General features: G+C 46.9%; 1 protein-coding gene across 3 annotated transcripts in view; it reads left to right on the top strand.

Moving 5' to 3' along the window:
• The window catches only part of LOC138758512 (3',5'-cyclic-AMP phosphodiesterase 4B-like), a 274,729-nt gene that overhangs the window by 149,001 nt on the left and 103,363 nt on the right, over window positions 1–22,365 (top strand). Inside the window, exon 1 of one of the 3 annotated variants that reach the window (XM_069927509.1) lies at window positions 11,074–11,867. The exons of the other annotated variants lie outside the window; for them this stretch is intronic. Within the exon in view, the coding sequence (XP_069783610.1) occupies window positions 11,581–11,867 (287 nt within the window). The 5' untranslated portion in view covers window positions 11,074–11,580. Of the gene's footprint in view, window positions 1–11,073; window positions 11,868–22,365 lie in introns of those variants that run through there. 3 annotated transcript variants of the gene reach the window in all.

Raw genomic sequence — 22,365 nt, 5'->3', positions numbered from 1 at the left:
TTGACCAGTGACCACAGAGATGATGGTTAAATATTTTGTTTTGAGTCTGTGTAATTCTTTTCATTGACACTTCAGTAACGCCACAGCTTGTCCCCAGGTCTTGCGGAAGAATGGGTTGTGGAGGGGGAGGGGGAATGTTTGGCAGGTTTAGCATCTATGTAAATTCTTGGAAACATGGAAATGAACAACATGACCCCCCCCACCCCCCCCCGTTTCTATTTTCAAAAACTGGCCCATGAGGTATCCAGCAGCGTGGTGACATCCACCGAAGAACGAGAAGCCGTTGCAGAACCGGCTGCTGGCATATGGCACTGGGTGAGACCGAGCCCGGCTCAGAGAATGTTTCCCCTCAAGGGAGTGTCAAGAAATAGGGAGCATGAATGGCATAAGGAGTCCCCGATTTAGACAGAGATGAGTAATCTCTTCTCTCAGTGAGAGGTAAATCTTTGGGAGCCTCTGACCAGGGTGTGGATGTCGGAGGCTGAGAATACCAGTTCACACATCAAAATGCAACAAAGTGATGGTGTCATATCTCAGTGCACAACAGTGCTGGAGAAACTCGCAAGGTTATGCAGGATTCTTTATTAACAAAGATATGTAGTCAGCATACAGACATTCAACACGGTAACAGGCCCTTTCGGCCTACATGCCTGTGCTGCCCAACTACATCCAATTGACCTACAAACCCCATACATTTTGGAGGAAACCGGAGAGCCTGGGGGTAACCCATACAGACACAGGTAGAATGTACCAATTCCTTACAGACAACGGGGGATTTGAATCCCAGTCCTGATCCTGACACTGTTGCGCTAACCGCTAAGCTGATGACCCGGGGACGAATGCAGCGCTGTCTGTAAGGAGTTTGTACGTTTTCCCCATACCTGTGTGGGTTTCCTCCGGGTGCTCCGGTTTTTCTCCCACCCTCCAAAATATATGTGGGGGGGGGTTGTAGGTTAATTGGGCGGTACAGGGTCGTGGGCTGGAAGGGCCAGTTGCCGTGCTATACTGTATGTCCAAAAGAAAACGTTTCAGGCCTGAGCCCTGCATCACGATATGAGCATGTGCCTGAATAAAATGGTGGGGGGAGAGGCAGGGGGAGGAGCACAGGCCCACAGGCAAGAGATGGATATGGTTGGGAGGGCAGAAGAGAAAAAAACCGGAAAGTGATAGAGGGATGGGGATAGCTCTCTGAATGGAGAGGGAAGGGGGTGGGGAGCTGGAGGACAGGAGAAAGAGGGAGAGGAAAAGAGAGACAGGGAGGGGCCCAGCAGAAAGCAGAGAAATCTATATCAATACCACCTGGTTAGAGAGACAAAATACCAAGCATTGTTCCGCCAATTTGCATGTGGCTGTGGTTCAGCTGTGCACGAGGCCATGGACAGGCACGTTGGCATGGGAATGAGGTATGGAATTGAAATGGTTGGCCACTGGGAAGTCCTCCGCTGTTGCTGTGGACAGAGCAAAGATAAGATGATGCTGTGGTAACAAAAGATTTCCTTGCTCATCGTGCTTCCGAACCAGTGAGGAGGCAGACACTGGCGGAGCTGGTTTCTAGGAAGTAATCAGTGGAAGACTAATTGCATCTCAAAGGTTAACTCCATAGACAGAGAACAAAACATAAGAAACTTCTTTGTTAGCTGAGCATTAACTTCAAGGGAATGAGAGCAGATCTGGTGATGGTAAAATGCAACCCGTGTACGGAACTGTGATAGAACAAAGAGCAATTTTTCAGGTAGAGCCTCAGCACGATCCAACAATAAGAAAAGATGGGGTGGTCCGAGTCAGAATTTCAAGGGTAACAAGAAAGAGAATGTGATGACACATAAAAGTAGATGTATAACACACAGCAGGTGACTAATTCAGGCAATATCCAGGCTCAATATAGTAAGCTTAGAGGAGAAGTGAAATTAAAATGAGTAAACTCAGAGTTTGGGAATCACAAACAATAAAAAGTCATCTAAAATATTCTACAGGCATGTGAATGGAAAGCATGAGATGAGATGAGACATAGGGCCAATTAGGATCGGCTCAGGAATGTGCAAAGGATGCCTTGAACTGACCTTGCTTCGGTCTTTACTAAGGAGGAAAGCATTGCATTGAGTTGAGTAGAGTAAATTGGTGGAGTAGATCTATTGGGAAGGCTAGCTTTGGTTAAAGTACATAAATCATCTGATTCTGATGGGATGCTTTCCAAGCTGCAGAAGGAAGCAGAAAAGAACGGGTTGCCTTCTTTAATGAACTGAGGAGCACAAATATTCTGGTACAGAAATATTCGACCAGGAGGCCAAAATATATTGGGGGGGGGTGCTGTCTCTATATCCCGGGGTTGATTTGACATACTGCATGGAGAGTGCATTTGGTACAAAAGATGTTGTAAGAGGGAGAATAAATTATAGAGGAGTGAATATAATGCAGGTGGATGGATATACTGACCAAACATTGCATAAAACGCAGCCACATTAATGCAGTAAAATTCTTGTAATCCGGAATTCAAGCAAACGGCAGCCCGAAGTAACCAGCAAAAAAAAATTGTGGAGAATAAATAGGTTAAAGAAATTCGAAAGTGTAATATTGGCGCCTCCTAGTGGTAATTCACTTATCTGGCATCTCCCAGGCGGACACCAGGGGTTTTTACTGTATATTGAATGGAGTATGAATTCGCTGGAAGAAAGCTGGGTCTGCCGCAGAGTAGTGCATCAGATACATGAAGAATTTATATATTGAAGGAAGGTTAACAATACTGAGAGTGACAGCCCTTGACATTAATGTAGCATTTGATTGAACTTGGGTAAGACTGAACTTGAGTCTAAGGGAGAAAGTGCCCTATTGGTTGGGGTCATTTTCATTTCCAGCATCTGGTGGTCTTCTTTCTCCCATAAGTCCAACATCTACTTTTGTTTCTTTACCTTTTCTAACGGACCTTATTTATCTATTAACTGGGCAGTTCTAAAATCAACAAGTAAAACACGAAACTCTGTGGATAAAGTGTACTTATATCGCGCAGATAAAGCAGTAAAGGGCTTAAGCCCTTCATCAAAGTAAGAGCCCAAAACGTTGATTATGTACCTCTATATTTGTGATATAAAGTACATGGTTGGACCTACTGAGTTTCTCCAGCGTTGTGTTTGACCCAAAATCAACAATGTTACCTGGGCAATCTTGATACTCTTGTAGACTCATCATTAAACATACACTGTTATTCCGCCTGAGCACTCACCAACTGGGTGGCATTAACATTGACTTCACCTTACTCTGTTATATAGTCAGGATAATGTGAACTATTTTGTAACTGTGTAAGAATACACCCTTCTCACTGTAGTAACTGTAGAGCACCACTGTGGGGAGTATGTATATGATGTGTGAACAGTTTCCTAAGATGGTGGAAGGCATCAGTAAGTAAAGTCCCTTTTGTTATTTGAATCTTGCATCTATAAGTGATTTAAGAAGCCTTCCAGTAACACAGAGATTTAACATGCTTCCTTCCCTAACCCTCTGTCCTCCAGCTCCCCACCCCTTCCCTTTCCATTCAGAGAGCTACCCCCTCCCCCTATCACTTCTTCACTTTATTTTTGTGCCCTGCCACCTATATCCGCCCATGTCCTCTTGCCTGTGGTTCTGTGCTCACCACCCCACTCACCCATCTCCCCCCATCATTTTATTCAGGTACCTGCCTAAAATATCTCATACCTTGATGAAGGGCTCAGGCCCAAATCGTTGATTATGTGTCTTTATCTTTGCTATATAAATTTTGCTGCATGACTTGCTGAGTTTGTGCAAACTATTATAAATTCACAATTTTACACATACTCTACCATGAACACAGTGAAGTTCCATCTATTCTCTCCACCCTCCTATTTAAAACAGGATTGTTCCTTCACTTTCCCAGCTCTGAAAATGTTGAGTGTCTCGCTCCACAGATTCTGCCTGAGTGTTTTTAAAACATACTTCGAAATAAAAATCTGGGATCACTCATCAGGTCGAGGAGCATCTGTGGAATGAGAAACAATATTTCGGCTCCAGGACTCTCATCAGAACCCTCTTCCATTTTATCTTTTTGCTCATGATTCCTATATTCAGAGTCTTTTATGACTTAGCACTCTTCTCTATAATCCTGTGAAATCTTGGAGTTCCTCTGATCCTGGCCTTCTGGTCAATACCGACTTTAATCTCTCCACTACTGGCAACAGTACCTTAAACTGCCAAAGCCTTAAACTTTGGTTGTTTCCCATTGTCAGAATTCCTCTTTTAAGGCATGTTCTAAAATCGACTGCTCATTCTAATATCTCCCTCTATGGTTCAGTCCCATAATTGGCCATGAATTGTTCAGGGACATTTTACTGTATTAGACCACATGCTTTAGACCAGTGGTTCCCAAGCTTTTACAGGCTGCTGCCCCCTTCGCCTCCAGGCAACATCCCGAATGCCCACCCCCACCCCCATACAACAGTACTGGGGGGGTGGGGTGACTTGTGGTGTTGCTAAGCGGGGTGGGTTAGTGGCCACGCTGAGAAGAGTTGAGGGGTAGTAGCGTCACTGAACCAGGTTGGGGGGGGTGGCTAGTAGCCGCGCTGAGTAGGGTGGGGAAGTAATGCCAGCACTGAGCAGAGAAGGGTGATGGTGGCAGCCCCGCTGTGCGGAGGGTCGTGACGCCAGTACAACATGGCGGCCACCAAGACCAGGTCTCGCGAGAACGCCTTGTCGCCACTTATTTTGCTCACTACTGGCACCCTGACTCTGGCCAGAAAATTACTCCACTGGCTTCTTCATTAAACTTTGCAGAAAACTGAATAATAACAAGACTGAAGGTTCGGAACTGACCGCCCCCTTGGATCTTTCCACTGCTCACAGAGGAGCGGCAGTGCCCACTTTGGGAATCACTACTTTAGACATAAGTAATTGTCCATTTAGAATCCATTTGACAGTATCAAATCCCTGCCACTGAGTTAAATATCAATACAGGTGCCTAACCTTTTATCTGGGATTCCGAAAATTGGCAACCTCCAAAAATCAGGACTTTTTTAGGTAGATGATATCTGCTGATCAAAGATGGAGTTTGGGGCCAAACATGACCCATGTATCCAATCGCATTCTGCATCATTAATTAGTAGTATCAATACTTTATAAGTACCCTACCTGTCGAGCATAACCCTAGGTCAACTCATATTGGAATGTCCCGTCTCGTTCCACGCCTCTGAATTGCTGTATACTGACACTCATCTAGCATCGTGGCATTTCAGTTGGGCTCAATGGCTGTTGTCACTACCCATAATCCCTCAAGCCGCTGAAACCACTGTACTAGCACCAGTGCAGGGGAACCTAGAAGGGAGCCATTCCCCAGCACTGATACAACAGTGGGGGATGGGGAAAAGAGAGATGCAGTGCGACTCAGGTGAGTGGATGAGTGGGTTTCATGGGGGGGGGGAGGGAACAGCAACGCGACTCAGGCAGGCGAGGAGGGAGGGATGGCAGCACGACTTGAGAAGGTGAGGGGGAGGGAGAGACAGCAGTGTGACTTGGGCGGATGGGGGGGAGGGAGAGGTGGCAATGTGACTCAGGCAGCCAAGGTGGGAGAAACAGCTGCATGACTTGGGTGGGCAAGGGGGGAGAGATGGCTGCATGACTTGGGTGGGCAAGGGGGGAGAGATGGCTGCATGACTCGGGTGGGCGAGGGAAAGGGAGAGATGGCAGCATGACTCAGACAGGTGTGCCTAAAGGGACCGAAATCAAAATGATTCTGAACAATGGCAGGTGTCTGGTTCAAACGATCCCAGATGAAAGGTTAGCCATCTGAAATGATGTGGAGTCACAAGAGACTGCAGATACCGGGATCTGAAGCAACAAACAAATAGCTTAGATTCTCAATCCTGTTTTGGGAAGGGTTCTGGCTATCATGTGACTGCACTGCCCCCTACCTAGTCGGAGGACACACCAGCAGCCAATCAAGGTTTGGTTCCGTCCCACCCATTAGTGCACACCTTGCTGTTGGGCACATGTAAGATGCCTGGACTGCACTCTCCAGCCTGCTTGTACTTGACCTTGGGCCAATGGCTGTTGTAATTAGATTAACCCTCCTGCCACTGAGCTATAAGCCCCCTGGAAATGATGTGGGCTGAACTCTCCAGCACTATGAAGGTGCCATGTGCTCTTTGTTCTCTCTTTGCCAACTTGGGACCACCCTACTTCACTCCAGGCCTAGATGTGTGGAAGGGTGCTGGAGAAACTGTTGGTAAGATGTACACTGTTAAAAGTGTTGGGAGCGTTTAATTAGTGTCCCTTGAGACATCGAGCCATGCCTGCACTGGGTCAAGGGGTGGTTGGGCAGCGTAGTAATTTTTCCCTGATCATTGTATGTATCAGTTTATTTTGTGTGTGTGGGTGTGTGTATGTGTGCAGAGATTTGCCTAACATATTGACCCTGTTGTCCCATTCCCATCCCTGAAATAAGCATGTGCTTTGTACTTCCACTTTGGTCCGGTTCTTAACCTGTGGGACCCACACGAACCCGAACAGCCAAGTCCCGACACAGGTTTTGACAAGTCCAATCTTTCCTTTGTCTCTACAGAAACTGCTTGACCTGCTGAGTTTATTCAGCAGTTTAAGTTTTTACAGAAATCAACATACATTCCTGTTTGCAGCAATAATAGTAAAAAATATGCATTTTAATTAACAAAAGGTTGGTTATAATTTTGATTTCTGATTTCAGATTTATTGTCAGAGTACATACATCACATACAACCCTGAGATTCTTTTTCTTGGAGGCAAGGCAGAATTACCACTTATTGGCAGTGCAAAAGAATAACTGTACTCAACGTACACATGTAAACAAATAAAGAAATGTAAACAGAATCCGAATTTATTGTCATTAACAAGTCATGAAATTCTTTGCTTTGCGGCAGCGACCCAGTGCAAACATTCATATAAACCCCCTTTCAAAAATACATAAAAATAGTGCACAAGAAGTCAAAGTGAGGCAGTATCTGTGGTTCATTGATCATACAGGAATCTGATGGCAGAGGGGAAGAAGCTGTCCCTGTGCTACTGAGTGCTCGTCTTTAGACTCCCAGGCCTTTTTCCTGATGGTAGCAGAGTAAAGAGGGCATGGTCTGGGTGGTGGTGGTGGTGGGGTCTTTGAAGATAGAGGCTGTGTTCTTAAGAAACCGCCTCTTGTCAATGTGCTTAATGGAGTGAAGTGGTGCCCATGATGTCACAGGCTGAATTGACAACCCTTTGGAGTTTCTTTTTATCCTGAATGTACCAGACAGTGATGCAACCAGCCAGAGAGAGAAAAACAATCAATAAAGTGCAAGGTAAGAGTCCTTAAATGAGTCCCTGATTGAATTTGTTGTTGAGGAATCTGATGGTGGAGGAACCTGGTGGTGTGAGTCTTGTGGCACCTACCTTTTTCCTGATGGCAGCGGTGAGAACAGAGCGTGTGCTGGGTGGGGTGGGTCTTTGATGATTTCCACTGCTCTCTGATGGCAGCGTTCCCTGTATGATGTTCTTGATGATGGGGAGGGTTTTGCTGGTGATGTTCTGGACTGTGTGCACTACCTTATGCAGGGTTTTATGCTGATGGGTATTGGTGTCCCCATACCAGACCGTGATGCAGTCGGTTAGCACACTTTTCCCCACACATCTGTGGAAATTTGCCATGGTTTCTGATGTCACATTAAACCACTGCAAACAAAATTGATTGGCTATGATAAGAGGACAAGTGAGAATTGATAAAGGAGACAGAGGGAAAAGGGAAGAGAGAGAGAGAGAGAGAAAGCGAGACAGAGAGCGATCAAGAGGAGTGACTATTTCCCTGACAGACATGTTAGCAGGGGGAATGGGATGTGGAGACTATTACATCAGAGAGTTTGGGCGCAGACTGGGAGATCGCTTCATTGAGCACCTCTCCTCTGCCCGCCACAATAGCGTGGATCTCCCAGTGGCCACCCATTTCAGTTCCCCACCCCATTCCCTTGCTGACATGTCCGTCTATGGGGTCATGCACTGCCAGACTGAGACAACCCACAATTTGGAGGAACAACACCTCATCTTCTGACTGGGCACCCCCCAACCAGATGGCATTAACATTGACCTCTGGTTTCCATTAAACCACCCATCCCCCTCACCCTCATCGTCTTTCCCCCAGCTCTGTTTCTCTGTCTCTCTCCCTTTTCCGCCCCTGCCTTTTCCCTCTGTCTCTTTTCACAGAGCCAAAATCAATTCTCATCTTTCCTCTTATCATATCCAGTTAACACCTTTTGTTGATGTGGCATACCACCCCCCACCACTCCCAACCAGTCTTCAATCTTTATTCTGATGCCTTCCTGTTCTTTGGTTATACCTTGAGGAAGGACTCAGGCCTGAAAAGTCTGTAATATATCTTGACCTCCTATGGATTTTGCGAGACTGACCAAGTTCCTCCAGCATTTCTGTATATTTTCACTGAGGAATGACATTTCCTTGTGTGGCGATGTGGTGCAGGGCTGAGACTGGCTGCAAGCCATAGATGGGTGGAAAGAAAACCATGTAAACTAACACAAAATAGGGCTGCTGGAGTTCTGTTGCAGATTTACAAAAAATTCTTGCAATAATTATAAATACCATTTTTTTCTGAACAATAAAGGAAATAACACTATGTTGAAATCTGAGACAGAGAAACCAAGCTTTCAACCATGAAACGTGCTGCCCTGTCTCTGACTTTATTTTAGGAGTTTGACCAGTTATGAAATGTTTGTAAACTTCATTACTATTTAACAACCATGCTGTTAATATTGCAGAGCTACATCCCAATATTGCCTCATCAATTCAACCCTCAGACGTACATTGTCCCAATTATTGCTGATCTATGAGCAGATTACTATCACCCCAAGTATCTTCCTAACCCCTGCAGCCTTTCAGAAAGAGAGCTTTTATAATTGCCCATGGGTGGTCCAGTTTCACATGAGTGCATTGTGGGAGTAAGAGCCAATTACTGAGTGACTCAGAGAGTTTCTAGAATAGCAGGGCTTGACAGTTGTGCCTCAGCCATTCTCGTCACCAACTGCAAGGTGCAGGGGTGGGGGGGGGGGGTGGGTCCTGTCGTCCTAACACTAACATCCTCACTTCAACCCAAGCTTATGTGAGACCGAGGAGAAGTCCGTGAAACAACAGGGCAGGGTGGGGTTGGGGGTGGTTGGAGAGTAACAACGAGGTGCTATGGTGGTGATAATAGTGTCAATAAGAACATATGAAGTAGGAGCAGGAGTCCGCTGTCCGGCCCGTCAAGCCTGCTCCACCATTCAATGAGATCATGGCTGATCTGACGATAGGCTCATCTCTACCTACCTGCCTTTTCCCCATATCCCTTAATTCCCTGACTATGTAAAAATCTATCCAACCTTGTCTTAAATATATTAACTGAATTAGACTCCACTGCTTCAATGGGGAGAGAATTCCAAGATTTCTTGAGAAAAGTTTATCTCTGTCCTAATCTACTACCCCGAATCCTGAGGCTGTGTCCCCTAACAACTTACCTATTTCTATTTTATTTATGCCTTTCAGAATTTGATACGTTTCTATAAGATCCCCTCTCATTCTTCTAAATTCGAGTGAGTACAGTCCCAGATGACTCAACCTCTCCTCATAAGATGACCACCCCCTCACCCTCATCTCTAGAATCATCCAGGTGAACCTCCTCTGGACCCCACCTCCAAAGCCTCAAGTCAGGAGACCAGAACTGCATGTAATACTCCAGATGTGGCCTCACCAGTACCTTGTAGCATAACCTTCCTGCTCCTAAATTCAATCGCTCTTACAATGAAGGCTAGCATTCCTGCTCTGTCTGGAAGGAGCTTGTACATTCTCCCTCTGTCTGCCTGGGTTTCCTCCAGGTGCTCTGGTTTCCTCCCACCATTCAAAACGCGTGCCAGGGGTGTAGGTTAATTGGGTGTAATTGAGCGGCATGGGTTTGTGGGCCAAAGAACCTGTTCCCTTGCTGTACCTCTAAATTTAACATTCCATTTGCCTTTTTGATAGCCAGCTGGACCTGCAAACCAACCTTTTGTGATTCATGCACAAGCACTCCCAGGTCCTTCTGCACAGCAGCGTGCTGCAATCACTTACCATTCTTATAATAATCAGAGAGTACAGTGATGGGAATGTATGGATATGACACTAAGGGTGTGAAGATACTTCCTTTTTTAGAAATAATTTATTGTGAATAAAGTCTACTTTTGGCAACAAAAAAAAGTAGGGTTTTGGGCAAGGCTGAGTCTTGTCAACACACAGGTGGCTGTTTCTATCCAAGGCCCTGGTGCTGGGAAACAAGATGAAGATCAGGGTGTTGGCTTCCTTCCAGAGTTTAACTTAATCAGATGAGGCGGTAAACAACACCCAGATTCCATGCCCTTGACCTGCATCCTGCATTCTCCCTGTCCACGTTACACTGCCACAAATGAACAGGAACCTCCTCCTCAGATCCATGTTAACCATTTGACACCAGAAATAAACACCTAAACCCCCGCAACATAAACGTGGCAGAGTGCCTTATTGCTACCAAAGAATCCCAAATCAGTATGTTTTGAAATATTGAAAGGGGAAATGCCTTCAGCAATTTTGAAATGCAAAGGAAATTTGCTTGAAAATGTTAGAGGACCAGTCCACAGAGAGTTAAACTGGAGTAATTTTTAAAATCAGATTACACAATGATGTTCTCCAAGTTTGTTTATTCACCAGAACCCTTCAGATATTTTGATGCAGTGCTTTGAGCAAACTTAATGGAATACTGAGGAGCAAGTGGAGGGCTCAGGGGGTGGTCTCTGATTGGAGATGAGAGGACCCTCAACTTTAAGAACTGGAGCAGGCACCAAGGGGAAGTATCACTTCCTGGTGGGACTTACAGAGCAAGTGTGATTCACTAATTGTTGAAGGAGAATGGAGGCGGAGCGCATGGGGGGGGGGGCGGGGTTGGTGGAAGTGAGTGATCCTGCTGCGGCAGATTGCAGGAGAGGGGGTAAGGAGGGCAGAGAGAAGAACACCACTCATGTGCAACATGTGGGGGGGGGGGGGGCGTTAGTTCCGTGTGAGCTGCAGTTGGCAGAGACGGGGCAGTGAAAGGACATCTTATCGTAAATGACTGCAAGCCCTGCCAGGAAACTGTCCACAGGGTGACCTCACCTCCTACAGAAGGCAAGTACCTGGAACTCGAGCAGGGACCTCTCTACTCATGACAGGCATCAGCGAAGAAATGACATCTGGAAGCTAGAGGGCTGATGCCTGCATGGGGGGGACGTGGTTCAAAAGAAACGACGTTGTTCAGCAGGAAGCAAATGGAGAATTATAAGCTGGAGTATATACCAAGTAACTTTCTGCTCATTTGACTACAAATTTAACAAAGGAACTTTAGAAATCTGGAAAAGAGAAAGAGAAAAATTCTAAAGTTTTCAAAGATACTCCAGTTGAATACTTCTGCTTTTGATTATAATAGTAAAGTGGAAAGCCCATGGTGATTAATGAGCTTCTACACTGAAAGTCATTGAGGTTTAAAGGAGTGACGGTTCACACGCACAGTGCCATTTGTTCGGAACCAGCCACTGCAATCCTTGCAAAATGGAAAGAACTTTTCCACCCCAGCTGTCCCTGACAGAGCCACCTCTCCCCCAGGTCCAGGGCCACAGCCATTCAGCAGCCACGACAGCCCGAGCAGTCACTGAGGGGGATGCATTCTTTCCCAGTTCATCAGACTTGCCCAGCCGGGATCTGTTCCGCCCAAGGCTCTATGGAATTGGGCCAATATCACCTCGATACTCCCCACGGAATTCACCTCGGCTCTTCCACAAATTGCTCTTGAATAAGAACATCTGTGGTCACCAGCGGCACTCAAGTTCTCATTTTTGGTAAGGATATCATGCCTTAAACGTGAGCACTGACCTTAAATGTACTCTCCACCCTCGGTGAGGTTGGATCCAATTTTCACCTTCCCCTCCCCTACTGATAGCCTTTCAGTGTATAGGAAGTTGGCTTTCACAGGGTTTATACCAACCTGGGACTCTCCATTTCATAAGGGTAAAACTGTTGCCCTTCAAGACTGCTTCCCTGAAGTTGAACGAGATTGTTAATGCAATCTCTTGCTGGCTTCACCCTTTTATGATGGTTTTAGAGTGAAATATCTTTTTCTATTACACGGTCATATGAAGGAGAAATCTTCAAGATGTCAGATATAAAAGTTTGAAGGGAATAAAAGGAATTGATTAATATTTGCAGCAGGTCCAGGGATCCGAACAGCAGGCATGTCTGGCATGAGTAGCATGGGGGGAGTGTTTGACTGGGGCTCACCTCAACAGTGGATGTCCGAGGCATGTGGTACAACAGGGAAAAGGACAGCTCAACTGCTGTTGGGCAGGATTCCAGAAGTTGGGGCAGTGATGGACTAGATTCCAAAGTCTGGGGCAGTGGTGTGAGACATTACAGAGTCTGGGATGACGGGAGATAATATTCTAAAGTTTTGGATGGTGTTTGGTGACATTGAAGGAGGAAAAACCCAACACCCACCCCAACCAACCAATTTTCCCCTGCAACCGCTGCAACCGTGTCTGCCTGTCCCGCATCGGACTTGTCAGCCACAAACGAGCCTGCAGCTGACGTGGACTTTTTACCCCCTCCATAAATCTTCGTCCGCGAAGCCAAGCCAAAGAAGAAGAGTCTTAGGGAATAATGATTGATGTTCCAGAGTTTGAGACAGTGATGACTGATTTTCTGGAGCCTGTGCTGTGTAATGGACAATATTCACGAATATTGAATAAGTCCATAAGTATTCTAGAATCAGGGCCTGTGGCACATGCTATCCGGTGTCGGTGGTGGGATTGAGTAGTATACTGGAGTCCTGGGCAATTACAGGTCTTGTTCTGGAATCTGGGGCATGGAAGAGTGATATTCCAAAGTTTGGAGTGGTGAAATATACCAGTGTCTGGGCAGCAATGAGCAATAGCCCAGGATCTGGGAGAGTGGCAGACAAATGATGATCGGCCGGCAGAATTCTGGAGTGAAACACAAACGTTGCAATTGCTGTGATTGGAGTAAAAACACAGAAATGCTGGGGGAACTCAGCCAGTTTCACAGCGTCCATAGGAGGTAAAGATATACTGCACTACCGATGAGCTCTTTCTTCAAACAGGAAGTCAAACAGTCCTTCCAAGTGAAGCAATACTTCACTTGTGAATCTGCAGAGGCCATCTCCTGCATCCAGTGCACCCGTTGTCATCCCCTGTATATCGGAGACTGGGCACAGACTGGGAGATTCTTTGTTGAGTACATTCCCATCTCATGATGTTTTACCTTACACCACCCATTTCAATTCTCGGTCCCATTCCTCTGCTGACACATCTGTCCATGGTCTCATGAACTGCTAGACTGAGACCACCCGCAAATTGGAGGAACAACACCTCAACTTCCATCTGGGCACCCTCCAACTAGATGGCATTAACGTTGACCTCCAGTTTCCATTAAACTCACCCCCCCCCCACTTCTTCCCTTCTTCCCCCTGTTGCTTTTTCCTCTAGCTCTCTCTCTCTCTCTCTCTTTCTCTCTCTCTCTCTCTCTCTCTCCCTTCCCACCCCCTTTCTCTCTGTCTTTCTCCCTCTTTCTCCCTCCCCCTTTTACCTCTGTCTCCTTTCACAGAGCCAAAATCAATTCTCACCTCTCCTCTTATCATATCCAATTAACACCATTTGTTGGTCTGGACTCCTCCCCCGGCCAGTCTTCAGCCTTTATTCAAATGCCTTCCTGTCTTTTGTTGGGAGACCGGCAGAGTTCCAGCATTTCTGAGTGTTTTTAGGCAACATTCTTGAGTCTGGATGGTGACAAATCACATACTGGAGTCATGGTGATGGAAGAGTGGGGGGTGGGGTGTCATACCAGACCTGCTCAGAGTCAGTAGCAGAGGCTCGAGCTTGCAGTGTGGACCGAGGGTGATGCTCTGGTCTTCCTGTTGATTGATGACAGGTCATTGATAAGCAGAGGGAGGTTGGAGGTTATCAGAAGGTGTGGAGAATATAAAATCTAACATGTTAACTACTAGCACATAATAGGTGAAAGAGGTTAACCTTGAAAGAGCAAGACAAAGGGAAGAATTGTATACCTGCTGCCCTGAGGTCATAGATTTAAACAGTTATTCAACCCATAGTATCCATGCTGACCATCTTACACAACTATATTAATTCTAAGGGATGAGAAGTAGGGTGCTTCAGACAACAGGAAAGTGATAACCCAATGAGGCAGTACCAATCGACAGGGTTGTGGAAAGGAGAGATGTTGGGCTCAGTACCAGCAAATATGACTAGCTCAGAAAGACATCTTGGTCAAAATGAGCCTGATTCCATGCTGTGTCCTTAAGAGGAACACTTCATCAGAAGCCCAGAATGAAAGGAGCCCTGTTCAGTTTGGGGGGGGGGGGGGCGCGGGGGAACATGGAGCAGTTCTGAGGGATCAGTACCCTGTTGGAGTGTCAATACTGACGGGGATGACCCTATTGGAGGGGCAGTAGTGAGGGGTCAGTGCCCTGATGGAGGTTCGGTATTGAGGGATCAGTGCCCTGTTGGAGGAGCAGTATGGAGTGGTCAGTGCCCTGTTGAAGGGACAGTATGGAGCAGTCAATGCCCTGTTGGAGGGGCAGTCATGAGGGGTTAGTGCCCAGTTGGAGGGGCAGTAGTGAGGTGTCAGTGCCCAGTTGGAGGGGCAGTAGTGAGGGGTCAGTGCCCTGTTAGTGGGGCAGTATTGAGGGGTCAGTGCCCTGTTAGTGGAGCAGTATTGAGGGGTCAGTGCCCTGTTGGAGGGGCAGTAGTTGGGGGTCAGTAGTTGGCGGTCAGTTCTCTGTTGGAGGGGCAGTAGTGAGGGGTCAGTGTCCTGTTGGAGGGACAGTATGGAGTGGTCAGTTCCCTGTTGGAGGTTCGGTATTGAGGGATCAGTGCCCTGTTGGAGGGGCAGTATGGAGTGGTCAGTGCCCTGTTGAAGGGACAGTATGGAGCAGTCAGTGCCCTGTTGGAGGGGCAGTCGTGAGGTGTCAGTGCCCTGTTGGAGGGGCAGTAGTGAGGTGTCAGTGCCCTGTTGGAGGGACGGTAGTGAGGGATCAGTGCCCTGTTAGTGGGGCAGTATTGAGAGGTCAGTGCCCTGTTAGTGGGGCAGTAGTTGGGGGTCAGTTCTCTGTTGGAGGGGCAGTAGTGAGGGGTCAGTATCCTGTTGGAGGGACAGTATGGAGCGGTCAGTTCCCTGTTGGAGGGGCAGTAGTGGGGGGGTCAGTTCCCTGTTGGAGAGGCAGTAGTGAGGGGGTCAGTGCCCTGTTGGAGGGACAGTATGGAGTGGTCAGTGCCCTTTTGGAGGGGCAGTATGAAGCAGTCAGTGCCCTGTTGGAGGGGCAGTACTTAGGGGACAGTTCCCTGTTGGAGAGGCAGAACTGAGTGGTCAGTACCCTGTTGGAGGGGCAGTACTGAGGGGTCAATGTCCTGTTGGAGACGCAGTAGTGAGATAATGCAGTTCTAAAAGTGCGTCCCAATCCACACAGAAGATATAAGATGGCCCCTTCTCCATCCAACACAGTAGAGTCCAACAGGAGCTCTTTCTTCATTGAGGAGAGACTCAGACTGAGTTGCAGTTGTGCAGTAATTACTGAGATTAATAGTGCTTGCCATAGGTCGAGTCTCCATTCAATTTAGCATCTTGTGTTTGGCGATGGTTTTGAGGAGTTCCCTGGTTTCACGTGTTCACAATCCCTGATCCTTTGCTCTGGGCTGAGGATCACAGGGACCTTCACATTGTTCCAATTACCTAATGGCTCTGTCACCTTCATCTTTAAAATATCCTGAACCTATCCCTGAAAGTAAATGTCTTCAACGCACCCTTTTAAGCATTCCCTTCTCTCCCCCACACTCCTTCCTTGCCACAGTGGGGTTTCCTTCTCTCCTTCTCTTGGGGTGTCTGTGAAGTGGAGCAGTCTATGCAAGATGGGCAATACTCCAAGAGGTCCTTGTGGAACAATGTGGCCCAACATCTCTGACATTCCCTCTATAACTGTATCAATCCCACTCCTATATCTACAGGACCTCTGTCCTATCATGCCCATCGTTATCTGTTCATTGGGACACCAGGCCTTCAGGAGATGTGGAATTCTGCTCTCTGACCAACGCTGGCAAAATGTGCACTCACCATCTCCCCTCTCACTGATGCACGAAATGTTGATGGCCAATATGTGTCAGCAAAGTGTTAACCTTCTGGGTCCCAACAAGTATCCCTGTCTCTGATGTACGAAATGACTATTATCAGAGCATTGGCTCAGGGTGGAGGGGAGGGAAGGGGGGGTGGGTGTTGTTCCTCTAACTTTGTAGTCCATTAAACTCTGCACACAATACGTGTTCAGAAGCCAGGCAGATTGAAGGCCGCCACCCAAGGACAGTGTGCCAGAAAGAGGGAGAAAGAATAGAATGTCCCTGTCTGACTTGTGGAACAAAACCCGCATCCAGGAAGCCAGGGTCTCCTTACCTGGGGATGCTGACAAGAGGATCTGGGGATGCTGACAAAAGGATACGCATCCCTGAATTCCTGGACCCTGTTAGAAAATATTGCCGGGAGTCACATATAAACCTGAGTGGGGAATAATGGGAATTTCCTCCTTTAAAAGAGATCAGTGAACCAGATGTGTTTTAATAATAATTTTGTGAGTTCGTGTCACTATTGCTGGTCCATCTTTTACTTTATTTAATACACTGAATTAAATTGCCAGGAACTTTGTCTCGGCATCAATACACTGGGAAAGTATCTATGGTGTTGCTGCATTGGGATCGGAGGGGGCGAGATGTAGTATTTGTATTCGAAGAGGGTGAAGGGAGTTCGGGTCTGGTTAAAGAGGGGTGGAAGGGAGGTCTGGTCAGGGAAATCTGGCTGGAAGGGAGGTCTGGTTAAAGAGGGGTGGAAGGGAAGTCTGGAAGTCTGGGTGGAAGGGAGGTCTGGTCAGGGAAGTTTGGGTGGAAGGGAGGTCTGGTTAAAGAGGGGTGGAAGGGAAGCTCCTGTCATGCGTGAATAGAGCTAAAGCTCTATGTGCTGTCATTGTGACTCCTGCTCAGATATTTAGGGCAATGGTCCCGTTACCATGGAAATGCTGACATCAGCAAGCGGTGCAGAATAATTGCACTGGTCAAATGTAACTGAGACCCTCGCAGCCAACCTCACCCGCACCAATGCACCTCCCCCCCCCTACCCCAAGCCCTTGTTCTGGCACAGACCTACTCCCCTGACACTCACCCAGACACACTCATTCCCTCACACTGAGATTCACACTCGCCTCCACAAATGTTCACACTCACCCAGCCTCACTTTCACACTCTGACCTTGGCACAGGCACTCAGATTCCCTTACGGTCAGACCCCCACACTCAGCCTCACTCACTCATCCACACATTGTCTCGTACACTGTTCCGGACATCTCCCACACTGGCCCCTGCCAATCTCACTCTCGTTCTCAGTTGCACACTCGTAGGCCTTCCAGATGACCCTCAAGCGTTCAAGTTCACCTAACTCCCTAACCTCACCCAACACCCCCATTTAACTCTCTGACAAGCCCTCACCCTCCTGTACACCGTCATACTCATCCACATTCCCTTCCCCTCACCTTTCGGCAGAATCCCACCTCACCCCTAAACAGAAATTGACTCACTAATTCTCACATAGATCCTTTCACTAACCTTTCTATTGGCCCTTCATAGACACTCACATGTGCCCCCTCCATGCCCCATGAGGACATTTGCAGAGAACATCACACAAACACTGATACAGACTGATACATTCTGACCCTTGCACCCTCAGACTAACTGACAGAAACATATTGAATTTAACAATGAATTCAATGATTTTAAAGCATACAGATCTGTATGTCCAGGCAATATGCTTTCTGTGTTTGACAGGCTGGCTGTATGCTGTGTTCACCCTTTGTATGTATGCAGGATGCAGACATCAACAGCAGAGGGCAATACAAGCTAGGCTCTGGAACAGGTCAAATTTATTATTGTCTGATTGTTCTTTCTTTGGCTTGGCTTCGCGGACGAAGAGGGGTATGTTCATGTCTGCTGCAGGCTCGTTGGTGACTGACAACTCCGATGCGGGACAGGCAGGCACGGTTGCAGCAGTTTCAAGGGAAAATTGGTTGGTTGGAGTTGGGTGTTGGGTTTTTCCTCCTTTGTCTTTTGTCAGTGAGGTGGGCTCTGCGGTCTTCTTCAAAGGAGGCTGCTGTCTGCTGAATTGTGAGGCGCCAAAATGCACGGTTGGAGGCGAGATCAGCTCACTGGCGGTGGTCAATGTGGCAGGCACCAAGAGATTTCTTTAAGTAGTCCTTGTACCTCTTCTTTGGTGCATCTCTGTCTCGGTGGCCAGTGGAGAGCTCGCCATAGAACACGATCTTGGGAAGGCGATGGTCCTCCATTCTGGAGACGTGACCCACCCAGCACAGTTGGGTCTTCAGCAGCATGGATTCGGTGCTTGCGGACTTTGCCTGCTCGAGTACTTCGATGTAGGTGATGAAGTCATTCCAAAGAATGTTGAGGATGGAGCGGAGACAGCGCTCATGGAAGCGTTCTAGGAGCCATAGGTGATACTGGTAGAGGACCCATGATTCGGAGCCGAACAGGAGCGTGGGTATGACAATGGCTCTGTACACGCTGATCTTTGTGTGTTTCTTCAGGTGGTTGTTTTTCCAGACTCTTTTGTGTAGCCTTCCAAAGGCGCTATTTCCCTTGGCGAGTCTGTTGTCTATCTCTTTGTTGATCCTTGCATCAGATGAAATGGTGTAGCCGAGGTAGGTAAACTGGTTGACCGTTTTTAGTTTTGTGTGTCTGATGGAGATGTGGGGGGGCTGGTGGTCATGGTGGGGAGCTGGCTGATGGAGGACCTCAGTTTTCTTCAGGCTGACTTCCAGGCCAAACATTTTGGCAGTTTCCGCAAAACAGGACGTCATGCGCTGGAGAGCTGGCTCTGAATGGACAACTAAAGCGACATCGTCTGCAAAGAGTAGTTCACGGACAAGTTGCTCTTGTATCTTGGTGTGAGCTTGCAGGCACCTCAGATTGATACCGTGCGGTACTGGATATACACCGTCTTCATTGTTGAGGTCTTTCATGGCTTGTTTCAGCATCCGTCAAAATAGTGTTCTCCAGTCCATCGGTGTGAAACACATAGACATACAAACCAGACGTAACTCACATACAAACAAACAATACATATGCAGGACAAGTATTTCATCTATACAAATAAATACATAAATGTTGTTTTGTACAATATGAGAGGCTCGGATGGTCAGTGTGAGCAGTTCCTTTGGTCATTCTGCATTCTCCCTGCCTGTGGGAAGAAGCTGTTCCTCAGCCTGGTGGTGCTGGCTCTGATCCTCCTGGATGTCTTCCTCGACAGGAGTGGCTGAAAGATGCTGTGTGCAGGATGGAAGGAATCCTCAATGATTTTGCGTGACCTCTTCAGGCAGCGACCCCAGTAGATCATGTTGATGGGGGGAGGCGAGACTCTCTGCCACTCTATGGTCCTGTGGATTGACCTCTGATGCATTTCTCTGCAGCAACCGTACCACACTGTGATGCAGGTGACCAATAGAGCTCCTATAGAAGGTTAACATGATGGTGGCCAGTAGATATCTCTCCAGTTGCAGGGCAATCCACACCTGTAACCACAGTTCCCTGTACAGAGAATATGAGTAAACCATCACCCCTGTGTATTGTTTTACAGATGTGTTAGAAATCACACGTGTTCAGATGAAGTTTCATTAAGGCAGGTGAAAGTGGGTTCATCTCAAGAACTCATCTCTCATCACTGGCTAACTCATCTCTCGATGCTAAATCACAGGAGGCAGCAGATGCTGGAATCTGAAGCCAACACACAATCTGCTGGAGGAGCTCAGTGGGGCGAGCAATATCAGTGGATGTGGCGCGTTATCGAGCAGAAAAGCAGACAAAAAACATACGGTCTGTTCAACAGGCTTTATTCCACACAAACTTCCACAGAGCTGGCTGTGAGAGTAGCTGTGCTGGCTCTGAGGCTGACCTCGAGGGGCCGGATGTGGCTTATATTCCAGAGGATGATTGGCAGCCGACCGGGTGGGGCTTGGTCCATTCAGGCCAGTTGTGTTGCCATGTCCTCGAGTGCTCTTCCCGCAGGTACACAGATTGCCCCCTGCAGTCGGCCGGTGGTATCGCCACAATAGAAGAACAGGAATAGTCAATGTTTCGAAACGAAACTCTCTTGATAAAGAGATTTGGCTCAAAATGTCGGCCATTCTTTTTCTCCCACTGATACTGCTTGACCTGTTGGGTTTCTCCGGCAGATTGGTTTTGGATTCTGAATTGCCGCTAGTAGTTTTTGAGGTGTGAGAGAGCAGTTTAGAAGTTTAATGGGAGCATGTAATGATCACAGGTTTTAACAGCACTAGTTAATATGGCCATCCTCTAACACCTGGCATCATCTTGCCCAGGAGTCAAAAGCCCCTTTAGGGGGGCATTCCACTGCCTCCTCCTACTCTACTTGGAGAAGTGGTTGAACAGAGGGAGTATTAGTTGAGTCAATCACAATCTGTAGGGAGGGGGAGGATATGAGGGTAAGGGGTGGGGATGAGATCCATAGAACATTGCAGCACAGAAACAGACCCTTCGTCCCTTCTACTCTGTGCCAAACTATTATTCTGCCTAGTTCCACTGATCTGTGCCCAGTCTATATCTCTCCATACCCCTCCCATCCACGTACCTGTCCAAATACTTCTTAAATGTTAAAATGAAGGCCGCATTTACCACTTCAGCTGGCAGCTTGTTCCAGACTCCCACCAATGACCTAAACCCTTAGCCCACGTCCTCTGGTTTATATCTCACCTAACCTCAGGGGAAAAAAAAGCCTACTTGCATTTACTCTATCTATACCCCCTCACAATTTTGAGGGCAGCAGAAGTAGGTGAGGGGAAGGAAGGGGGAGATTCAAGGTTATGGGGAGAGAGGAACGGAAGAGGTTGGGCAGAGAAAGAAGAGGTCAGGTGTAGAAGGGGAAGGGCAGGTGGTCAGGTGGAGAGAGGGGAGGAAGTGAAAATTAGGAAGCGATACCTCGGACAAATATGTGAGGTGGGTGAGGGGCTGGGACTGGTAGAGAGTGGGGGGAGGGATGTCATGAATGAGGAAAAGGTGCGTTGTGAGAAGAGTGGAGAGAACAAGGAGTAAAGGGGTATGGTGAGAGGGGAGGAGAAGAGAGAGGAGGCGTGGAGAAGTGAAAAAGAGTTTGAAGGATGGAGAGGGCTTTGGGCATGGTCAAGGAAGGGTAGGGGAAATTTGGAAAAGTAAGACGGTGTAATACTGGATCTCCTGTTAGGGAACGAGATAGGTCAGGTGTCTGAGGTTAATGTTGGAAAACAAATTGGGTCTAGTGATCACAACTCTATTAATTTTAGGGAAGAGCAAAGAAGGGCCTAAAGTTGAGGTTTTGGAATGGAGAAAAGCAAATTTCGAAGGAATAAGAATGGATTTGGGGAGTATTGAGTAGACATGATTTTTTCAGGAAAGGATATAAATGAAAAATGGAGAATATTCAAAGAAGAAATTTTGAGAGTACAGAGTAGATATGTTCCAGTGAGGATCAAAGGAAAGGCTGGAAGTCATCGAGGCTCCCTTTTTTTCGAGAAATATAAAAAATTTGGTTAGGAGAAAGAGGGAAGTGTACAAGAAGTATAAACATCAGGGTGCTGAGAAATTGAAAGAAGACTACAAGGAGTGTAGAAAAAATCTTAAGAAAGAAATTAGAAAGGCCAAAAAGAGGCACGAAGAGGCTTTGGCAGGCAGAGTAAGAATAAATCCAAAGGGTTTCTATAGGTACATTAAAAGTAAAAGATTAGTGAGGGATAGAATTGGACCCCTTGTAGATAGGGAGAGTAGGTTATGTGCAAAGTCAGAGGAGATGGGGGAAATTTTAAATAATTTCTTCTCCTCGGTATTCACTAGGGAAAAAAATATTGTACCAGTTGAAGTAAAGAAAAGTAGTGGGGAGGTCATGATGTTTGTCATGACAAACTCAATCAGGGACTCATTTAAGGACTCTTACTTTTCCACTTTATTGATTTTCTTTTTGTTCTCTCTGTATTATACAGTCAATTTGTTTACATTCGTTATCTGTTTGCATTTCTTTGTTTGCTTACATGTTTTATGCTGTGTACAGTTTATTTTTTTGCACTACCAATAAGTGGTAATTCTGCCTGGCCCGTAAGAAAAAGAATCTCAGGGTTGTATGTGATGTCATGTATGTACTATAACCATATAACCATAAAACCGTTTACAGCACGGAAACATCAAGTCCGTACCGGTTCACTTGAACAACTCCACTA

Source organism: Narcine bancroftii, chromosome 3, assembly GCF_036971445.1.
Source record: "Narcine bancroftii isolate sNarBan1 chromosome 3, sNarBan1.hap1, whole genome shotgun sequence".
Taxonomy (NCBI): Eukaryota; Metazoa; Chordata; class Chondrichthyes; order Torpediniformes; family Narcinidae; genus Narcine; species Narcine bancroftii.
Note: the sequence above shows the minus strand (reverse complement) of the source record. Positions and strands in the feature narration are given on the sequence as shown.